This window comes from Gymnoscopelus braueri (genome assembly GCF_963280865.1).
Source record: "Gymnoscopelus braueri genome assembly, chromosome: 6".
Taxonomy (NCBI): Eukaryota; Metazoa; Chordata; class Actinopteri; order Myctophiformes; family Myctophidae; genus Gymnoscopelus; species Gymnoscopelus braueri.
In genome coordinates, this window is record NC_137607.1 from 34,798,392 (window position 1) to 34,809,175 (window position 10,784).

The following is a 10,784-nucleotide window of genomic DNA, read 5'->3' on the forward strand; positions in this document are numbered from 1 at the left end:
TGTGAGCTTGTAGGTCGGCTATTTTCAGTGCGCGACACCTGAAGTAGGCTATAAATCAAGGCGCGGTTGTACATGCATCATTGATAGTGTGAACTGTGTACCACAATGAAGTGAGAGGCTGTAAACCTGGACTTGTTACAAACGTGACACACACATGTAGGCCTAAAACAATACCTTTATTAGTTTTATTTCCCACTTCAGAGTCTGGAAAGGCAGACAATAATCCAGAGTGACTTACAAAGTGCAAGATCAGAGTAAATGGCATGAACCCTCTGCAACATATGATATGAAGTATATGAAGTAAATGGTCACATAAAGAAGTGTAAAGAATCAATTACAGTTTAAGCAGTATCTTTTTAATGGAATGTGTCTGCAATAATGTCTCCCAGACAAAACAACTGTAATATGTAATTGCATTGACTTTACACAGCCCTGTCCCACTTCAGAGTATTTCCAGTTGACAAGACCCGGAAAAAATACATTTATTCCCCAGCCTGTGCTAATGTTTTAAATGCATTAAGAAGATTCTCATTGTGATAAAGTGGCTATTACATACAGATAGTCATTATAAAATAATAATAATAATCAAATATGGACGGTGTCTTGTGTAAAATGCTGTAGAACATTTTCTTCAAGAGTAAAGAAATACAGTTCTTTAGTGTTTTTAGGTACAAAATAAATGATGTTGAATATTACACCTGAAATCTTGAAATAATCCTATACCTTCTTCCCTCTTTGAAAGGAACTTTCCAAATATTAACCTTTCATCCACTCCATATACAAACGTTCCATATTTCCATAATTATCCAACTGTATAGTGATACTTTGCTTTAATATAAAAAAATATGTGAAATGTTAAGGTTTTACCCATGCCATATGCGTTCATAAATAGACACATACCGATTTTGGGAACTCCTGGCATTTGCATTGTCACTGATTTGGTTAAACAATTTAAAAAAATCATAGCCTACATTATCTATGACAATAATCTAATAATCTATAATAATACAATCCAGAATTATTACTGTAATAAAACGAGACATTATCTTTCACAGCCTTGAAATATTTTAGATACTGTATCATGAAATGAAATGATAAGAAATTATCTTTCATTGACAATGATGAATTTGTTAAAAGTTTAAATTAACAGAAGGGAAACACTGAACGCCATGCTTGGCATTTACTCATAAATCAAAGGTGGATTATTTTGATAATTTCTGTATACAGTGAAAAGAAACAAATCTCTGAAAGTGCTTTGCGGTTTAAACGTTTTGGGGCATTTTCTTATAGCAAAGAATGGCATAACATAGTTGTTATTCTTCAAATCCCGGGGTGTGGACTTTGTTCCTGCAGAACACAATTTTTCAACATTCTTTACAAAAGTTCATAAAAACTAAAAAGAGAGAAAACATAGTATGAGGGATGTCCTTTCTGGTGACCTGTTAACCACTTTCAACCTTGCTCCCCTATTTTGGGCATGTCATTATATAAAACATTTCATACATTAAAGCTGCACTATGTAACTTTCCTCTTCTACCCCGGTTTCCTGTGCAAGTTCTGACATTTTTACCATTGTGCTAAGAGCCTGCCTGCTTGCTCAGGAGATACATTTAATCTTGACCTTCAGGTCAAAATTCGTGTCAGATCCTGTCTAGGTGAGTCATGACCTTTGACACAATCTAAATGTCTCAATAGAAGAGCAGAGAGACACAATACAACCACCCCAATTGTATAAATTATATTGTATTAACATACTCTACCATATGATTGGACAAAATAACATTGTTTTGAAGAGGTGGTGCCATGGTTTTGCACTTTTTCTGTTTTTCATGTGTCTATGAGGTTGATAGAACTTCATTAAGCCCCCTGGTGGTGTTTTTATGGTGTTTTATGTCTTCTCTGACTATTTTGAGTTTCTACCTGGAGGCTGAAACCTTGAGGGTCAAACGTGCCAATAGAAAAACAGCCCTTTAGTGACATAGTAAAAATATACCCTCCCCCTCATTATCATAACACAACAGGTGTGGGCATGAGGAGGAGGAGGGACTAGGACAGGTGGGTGGTGCTAAGGTGGTGGAGGAGGTGCTAAGGTGAGAACCAGGTATAGTTAATGAACTGGAGGCCTGTCCACATAAAACATAATTTTAACTCTTTCTGTACACTTTTTTGAAAAAATAATCTTCTTCCTAGTATAAACATAATACCTGCTGATTATGTTTTAGGGGGGGGGGGGAATCACTGAAAATCGCGGCACCCCGTCTTTAATAAAAAAAAGTTACATAGTGCCGCTTTAGACAAAATAGTGTGAAACGCTGATCTGCAAGCTCACAATGCATCTCATTGCAATTTGTTGTAGATCAGCTATTTTAGATATGTTTTTAAATAGGGCTAAAAGTGGTTACAAAAAATCACGACTGGCCCAAGCACAACTTGATTGTAATGAATGTGGTCAGGCTCACAGAATGGGGTATATAGCGTAGCTTGCGATGCCACAGTGGTTGCTTCCATCCCGGATCATTCTCATGTAGCCAGCCTCACCCCAGCCAGAACCCCAACTATGGAGGGGGAAAAAACACATGCATGGGAAAATGGTAATAATACAAAAAAAAAACATACACGCACTTCCATAATTTAAAATGTTGTTATGTTCTCTAGGAGCTAACTCATACTTTGTTGCAAGAAAAAAAAATCTGTGCAACCATAAAATAGCGTGGTTGTCTTGACCCCTACTGTACCTGTTCTTAATGAGCCAGTAGTCCTGGCCTCCCTCAGAGCCGTAGCCAACCAGCAAGACTGCATGACTTAAATTGTTGGGGTTACAGGTGGGTTCCTCATATATTCCTGTTAAAGAATGGTACAGTATATTAAAAACTAATTGTTTCCGCCAGCCCGAAAAGCATGGCCGAGACTATGTTTTGCACCCTGTCCGTGTGTGTGTGTGTGTGGTTCTGTCTGTGAACAGCTAATCTCCGGCACCGTTGGCTTGATCGCAGAGAAACTGTTCACACACACTCCCTCAATGCCAGAGCTGAACCTCTGCCCAAAATGTTTCACATGGGCCTGTTATAGCGCCACCAGGAGGCCAATTTTTGCTAAACACATTTTTGACAGTACTCCTACAGATTTTGTCCAAACATCATGCAAATTTGTGGTACACAGTATTTCTATAGTCATTAAATTAAACTGGTCTTTCAGATTTTTCATATTCCATCCGATTAAATCAGCCTCATGGTGGCGCTATAACAGGCCGATTTGCATTTTTACCTATAACTGCACCGATCTGCGTAAAACGTTGTATGTGCACTCCCTAGAGGCCAAGGAAAAATCTTTGCACTGCATTTTTCACATCTGCCTTTTATAGCGCCACCAAGAGACTGACTTATGTAAAACACATTTTTACATTATCCAAATTTCACGCAAATCGGTACACATGATCTCTATAGTCATGTGATCAAGACGGATCTGTTTAATTTGTCATATTGCCGCACATTTTTTTTTAAAGATATGCGGAAACTTTTTTTTTAAAAGATATGTTTAGGTGCTTTACTGCCTTTTTTCGATAGTACAGTGAAGAGAGACTATACGGGGAGAGAGTCAAGGAGTGACATGCAGCAGATCCGCCACTGGGCTCAGGGATCGAACCCGGAACATGCTGTACACGCTTTAACCACTCGGCCATCAGCCCCTAGTATTGTAGGTGCAACATTTTGGTTACTAGACCTTCATAAAGCAATTTTTGTCTCTTGAAGGTCTTGCGACCGAAAGAGTACAAGTGAAGACAACGTGCGTGTATTTGTTTTTGTGTATGTGTGTGTGTGTGTGTGGGGGGGGGGGAATAAACCTGAGCTGTAGAACAGGAAGCTGGAATGATCTGCGTCTACAGCCACTGTGATTGGACCGATGGTGGCCACGGCGTCGGCCAGCGCCTGCTCGTCTCCCTTGGGGATGAACCTGTAGTCTGAGATGTGAGCCACTGACATCCTGTTGTCATAGAAACATGGCTGGGTGTCCTGTAGAGACAAATACAGAGTATACCTTTAACCACTCGAACCCCAGCATGCCTATTCTTGTGGGAACATACCCCAACATTTTTATTTTTTCTTACCAGAGAGGTGTAGGGGTAGGTGAGCGTGGACTGCAGGCCGTTACTGATCACGTAGTCGTAGGCATTGGCCATCCAGGCGCCACTGCAGCCGTAGGTACCGTATGATCTGGAACAGTCCACCAGGTTCTGCTCGCTCAAAGACACCAACTCTCCCGTCATCTTGAACATCTGGGCCTCGATGGCTCCTGTAGTGCTGAAGGCCCAGCACGAGCCACAATAGCCCTTTGAGAAAAGACAATCAATCAATCAATCAAACAAACAATCAATCAGTCAATAAATAAATGAGTTCAGTAATTAATTCAATGCATGCTTGAGGAATCGGGATGACTACAACAGGAATGTTCACTGTTTTTCATGGCATGGCGCCTTAGGGGGAGAGCTGTCTAAAAGAGTGTTTTTGTGTCTGTCTGTCCGTCCATCCTCTCCTCCATATTGGGCCAATATTCCCTTCCCTTCCCTTCCCTTCCCTTCCCTTCCCTTCCCTTCCCTTCCCTTCCCTTCCCTTCCCTTCCCTTCCCTTCCCTTCCCTTCCCTTCCCTTCCCTCCTTCCCCTAACCACTTGACCGCTAGCATCCCCATTCTGGGGGGTAACATTTGCCGACAATAGCCAATCTACAAGCTCACAACACATCGCAAGAGATGTGGTGTAGAGGGAAAAACGAGTGTAGATGGTTTAAGTGGTTGAAGGTCCTTACCTGGTCTTTGACCTCAGTGACGTAGCCCATAGCCCTGTAGTCCACAGTCATGCCTCCCATGCCGGTCCTCTGAGCGTTGTAGCGCAGTTTGCGCGCTGACACATTTTTCCCTCTCTTTACAAATTTTGCATCTATTGCAGCTCCTTGTAAAACCTGGTACTCTTGTCTTGTCTGAATATTGAGAAAAGAAAGAGAGTATGTCAGACATTTATATCCGTACATTATTCGCTGTACAGTTTAGAATTTAGAAAACCTGAATTGTGCCCAGCGTTTATTGATCAAATTTACTTGTTTAATTTATTTCAGCCAACTAATTTAGCTGCTAGAAACCCTCCCTACTCACATTATTTAGCAGAATAACTTGAACATTTACACAAATAAACAAACCACAGTTTAAGCAACTTTATACCGTAAAAGACAGACAATTAGACCCTTAGAGGGCTGTAACTCTGATTGTGTACATATGGAATCAAAATGCTTCCATTAGTACACTCTCAGAGTTATGAGTGTCTTTGAAATTAAAAGGTTTGAGAACCACTGATTTAGAATTATTTAGATTTAGTTTCAGATTATTATCAACTCAATAACAGTTGCAAATCATTCTTACCAAGTCTCCGTATTTATTCATGGCCATGGAGAACATCTTTGTTCCAGTGTAAAAGCCTGCATTGTTCTGTTCGATCTCCTGCTTGTTCTGCTGCCAGACGACTCTCCTGTGCATGTCGCTGCGCTGTGTGAACCAACACATCAGACAGCCTGCTTGGTCATCAATGTAAAAGTGGCATAATAATGATAACATTACAAAGTGCCAAATAATAATGCAACTGCTGCCGTAACAATATCATAGTCATAAATGTGCTATATAAATACATTTGATTTGATTTGATCTAATTGATAAACATTAAACAAAACAAAACAACAGTATATCATGTATTTAAAAAAAGGTTAGGCCTAATAATAGTTGAGTTAATTAAAGCTGCACTATGTAACTTTCCTCTTCTACCCTGGATTTGAACCTGGTTTTCCTGGTTTCCATTTTTACCATTGAGCTAATAGAGCCTGCCTGCCGGCTCAGGGGAAAATTTGTAATCTTGACCACCAGGTCAACATTTGTGTCCGATCCTGTGTCTATGTGAGACATGACCTTTGACAGGATCTAAACGTCTCTGCAGCATACAACTGTGTTCAACTGTGTTCGTATAGACGCCCGGCCAAGCCGGATGCACTGTGGTGTTGGATACAAACCCCTAGATGCAGGAGAAGGTATAAATCTAACCTGATCATCGTAGTTGACCCCATTGGAGATCTTCCACATGTCCCAGTCTGACAGCACTCCTCCTCCACGTCCTGCGGCCGCCGCCTCCTCTTCCTCCTCAGTCTCTGTGGCGTGCAGCGGTCCCCACAGCAGAGCGCAGAGGAGCGCTGCTCGCACCATACCTCTGGTCCACTGGACTGGAAGCACAGTGGTGGGAAAAGTACTCAAATGTTTTTACTTAAGTAAAAGTATCGATACTGCAATGTAAAAATACTCTGTACAAAAGTATTGCTATCAAAATGTACTTAAAGTACCCAAAGTAGAAAGTTCTCATGCAGAATGTCCCCATTTCACACGTTTTCAAATGTATTAATGTATAAAAATCTTTTGAAAATAGCAGACCTACAAGCTCACAATACGACGCATTGTGAGCTTGTAGAACGGCTAATTTCAAATGGCCAACATGTATATAAGGCTGAAGTCGTTTGTGTACGTTTTTTTAATAATAATCGGGTGGCACAGTGGTAAAGTCTCTGTCCACCACCACAGAGGTTGTGGGTTCGAATCCACCGGCTTTGTCGAGCGTCTACTATGCGAACATAATTGGCCCGTGTTTGGGGAGGGAGACCGGGCAGGGAGGGACCGGAGGGTGATATTGGTCATTGCACATACTCCTACGGGCTGGGGCGGCACCTGACAGTGGGGAGTGTAGGGCGGGAGGAGTAGGATGAAGGCTCTACGTCCTCCTAGTGGGGGCTCCTCACTGGCAGGTGAGTCAGTAGGATACAACAGCAGTGACAACACAGAAATGTGTGTGGGGAGAAATCTCCCCAAAACGACTAAATTGGGGAGAAAAGGGGGTAAAAAATTATAATTGGCTACTCTAAATTTAAAGAAGAAAAAAAATGAAAACAAATAATCAAAATCTACAATGTGTGTAGTAGGCCATTGATAATGTTTTACCAGTCTGTTGTAGCCAGCATTCTGTTCTATGCAGTGGTATGCTGGGGAGGGGGCATCAAGGCCGGGGAACTGAACAAGCTCAATAAAATCATAAAGAAGGCCAGCTCTGTGGTTGGCCTCCGAATGGAAGGGCTGCAGTCGCAGAGAGGAGGATTAGGGACAAATTTTACTCCATCCTGGTTGGGTTAACCCCTCCCATCCACTCATGATGAGCTGTAGGATAGGGTGAGCACCTTCAACCAAAGGCTCACTCTCCCCCCGAACATGCATACGGAGCAGTAGGCTACAGACTCTCTTTCATGCCAACTGCCAATAGACTGTATTATGCATAAGAACTCGCTCCCTCAATGTATATGGTCCTGTGTCGGCCCTGGTCTTGTGTGATTATGTCCATCTGTGTCCGATGTGTTTCTGTTTGTCTGGTAGATTATTTATTTATTTGTCACATTGTGCTGCTGTAACGCCTCAATTCCCCTTCGGGGATTAATAAAGTATATCTCATCTCATCTCATCTCATCTCATACAAAGTAACTAGTAACTAAAGTTTTCAAATAATTGTAGTGGAGTAAAAGTACAATATTTTCCTCTGAGATGTAGTGGAGTAAAAGTACTGAAATTGGAAATACTCCAGTAAAGTAAATATACCTCAACATTTTTACAGTACTTGAGTAAATGTACTTAGTTACTTTACGCCACTGAGGCACATGAGGACACTGTCAAATCCTCAGTGTTCATTTAACATTTAACTCAGAGGGTGTAAAAATGGAACCAAATGGACCTGTAAGGACAGGTCCATTTGGGCCCTCAAAAGGGTCCATTTGGTCAAATTAACACTCAGGATTTTACAGCGTAGGTTTATCAGTAACAGAGGAGAAAACAACGTTTGAACTTCTGCATGAAATGTGTAAGACTACTTTTTGCTTAATGTGATAAAAACAGAATTTCTGAAAAGGAAAATTTAAGACAAAAGGATGCTATTCGTTGTGATGTTATTGCTGGCTTCTGACGGTTCAAACTTATCAATGAAATGGTACTTGCAGCACCTATAGTGTCCTCATTTTCCATCAACATAAAATGAACAGTTGTTCTCTTACATGTTATAATAATAATAATATACAATAACAACATCAAATTTGTGACACAAACATTACTGCAGAACGATGCCAAGAAAAACAATTTCAATATAAACAGCGAATGTTAATTAAGCTATAGTTTGGAGTAAATGCTAAAGTGTGGAATAAATATCCAATATACTGTATATCCAAGCTGTAAACTTTAATAGAAAACATGGCATGGCAAAACTCAATGCATCTGGTAGGTTGCTTCAATGTCAGATTGCACCTGGGTGCATGGGTTCCATGTAGTTCAATTTCTTTTTTTTAAACATTATGTGAAGCTATTACTGAAATGACCCAGCATATGGTAAATATGTTGGTGGGAGAGGAAGGGTTTGGGGTTGTGGCTTGGTTATTGAATATTAAATTAGTTATTTAGCACACACAGTAAGCAATGTGTTGCAGAATTGCAAATTAAATCTCAGTAAAGCCTAGTGAAAAATCTGAGGGAATATTATTATTATTGATAGCTATAGCTACAGTCTAGGCTAGTTTTTTTAATTTTGCAAAACGTCTTTAGCATAATAAGATGCATTAATTCATGAAAAATAACTGATAGATGTAGGCTACCTCCTTTGATCAGAAATGCAAATTTAATTAGAAGGAAAAAAATGAAAATAGATCACACATCACATTTCCCATGCAGACTCTAATTAACTAATCTAACTGTAGTTTAAATGTAAATGTGTAGTTACAGTTATCCTTGCCAAATTTAAGAAACAACTAAAAAATATATCTAATTTCTTCCTCACTGTATAGTTCATAGGATTTAGTTCTGATGTATACTTTTTAATACTGTCTTTTTCTTCTTTTGTGCAGTTTCTGTGTTTTTATTTCTTTATTGCACAGCTGGTCCCCTTGTAAACTTGTATTCTTTTGTACTGTTCTTATTGAACTTTTAATGTATGCTATTTGATGACCTCTTCCATTAAGGAAAGGATTCCAAATAAGCCTGCTGGCTTCTTTCTTTACTTGCACAAAAACTTGTTTTCTTTTGATATGTATTGTTTCTATTTTATTTTACAATGTGCTAATAAACTAAACTAAACCAGACTAAACAGTTAACTTACCCGCCTGGCTGTGAAGTAGATTGGTTCCCATGTTGTCCTGAGTGACTCTGTACTGTGATGCAGCCATGCCACTGTACATTTTCTTATATAGATTCGCTACAAGTGCATGTTTCCACTATACTTTTCCTAATCCCTGCGCCAACAATTATGACATAGCACCTGAGAGGAACATTTAGTCAACAAAAATAAGACACTTTCCTCTGCTCCTCCCAGGTAATACCTCTATGATTATTGACAGCATGCCCATAGAACTGCTATGTCTCAAATCCCTCAATTACCATAACTGTGCATAATGATACCTGACACCAACTCAGTTCCCATCCACAGGTTCCAGACATACATATGATGTCATCTAACCTAGTGGCTCTCAACGCTGCAAGTCGGTCGGGGACCCCTGTCTTTTTCCAGTTTGCTGAAAAGTCTATCAAAATCAATACTACATCTTGTGTTTTCAAAATACAGTATGTATAACATACATACATACATAATAATATAATGTATAGTAAAGATTTAAGAATTAACAATAAAAATATCAAAATAAATCAATAAACTTAATTATAAAGGTAATTCACCCTGCCTCCTTAGTATAACTTGCCTGTTAGTCAAGCTGTGGTTACAACACAAAGATTTATAAAAACAAAAACTGCAAACAAACAAACACATAAATAACTTCAGGACACTTGGCGGATGCTTTTAAAATGCATGTGTTTTTATTTTTATTTACAAAATATAAACATTACAAATGACAAAATAACAGAACAAACAGCTGTTACAATCAATACTAGAAAGATATAAAACTTAAAATTGGAAAAAGAAAAGAAAGACATTTTTAAATGAATAAGCTCGAAATATATTGAAGAGCGCCGTTCAGTGGTCAGTTGTATGTATTGCATGCAGTGCTGCAGAGGACTCAGCTCAGCTGACCGTGTGTGTGTGTGTGTGTGTGCGTGTGTGTGCGTGTGTTTTGTCATTATGTCGGCGGGCAGACGCCGCCAACACCCAAATACACAGTGCGGCAAAATAGACGAGTGGCGCTCATCAGTCATCAGCTGCGTGTGGCCCCTATCATCTTCATCTCTAATGAATGACTACGCAAGAAGAAACATGAGTCACTGAATGAAGTCTGCACAATGTCTTTCAAGGTAAATGACCATATTGCTTTTTCCTCTGCAAACAACATCGCAGGGCTAAATCAGATCACCCTCTGTCTCTGTCTGTAAGTGGACACTATACTTTCCAAAAATATGTCTGTTGTTTTCATAACATGGTGGATCTATATTTAAATCTCTGTGAGGATATGAGTATAAACTGGAATTAGATGGCTGCATGCCCTTCATTGACATCATCATACAGTAGCAAGTCCTACTATGAGTAGTTGTGATGCGCCTGTGTGTGTGTGTGTGTGTGTGTGTGTGTGTGTGTGTGTGTGTGTGTGTGTGTGTGTGTGTGTGTGTGTGTGTGTGTGTGTGTCCTAGGGGTAGATTGGGTCTATCAGTGGCCCATGGTCCCACTCACACTCAGATGGCAGGTGTTTACATGTGCACATGTGACATGTAGACCATGTGGGCGAAACCGATAAAC

At 39.9% G+C, this 10,784-nt stretch overlaps 1 protein-coding gene across 1 annotated transcript; it reads right to left on the minus strand.

The window, feature by feature from the left end:
• Window positions 1-157: 157 nt before the first annotated feature.
• Window positions 158-9,335, minus strand: cts12 (cathepsin 12). The gene is made up of 8 exons (XM_080430283.1): window positions 9,204-9,335; window positions 6,077-6,252; window positions 5,408-5,530; window positions 4,801-4,971; window positions 4,106-4,327; window positions 3,842-4,010; window positions 2,736-2,841; window positions 158-2,555 (listed from the first exon to the last, which is right to left on the minus strand). Exons 1-8 carry the CDS (start codon window positions 9,280-9,282, stop codon window positions 2,456-2,458), a joined length of 1,146 nt encoding a protein of 381 aa, XP_080286409.1. The 5' UTR covers window positions 9,283-9,335; the 3' UTR covers window positions 158-2,455.
• Between the last annotated feature and the right edge of the window lie 1,449 nt (window positions 9,336-10,784).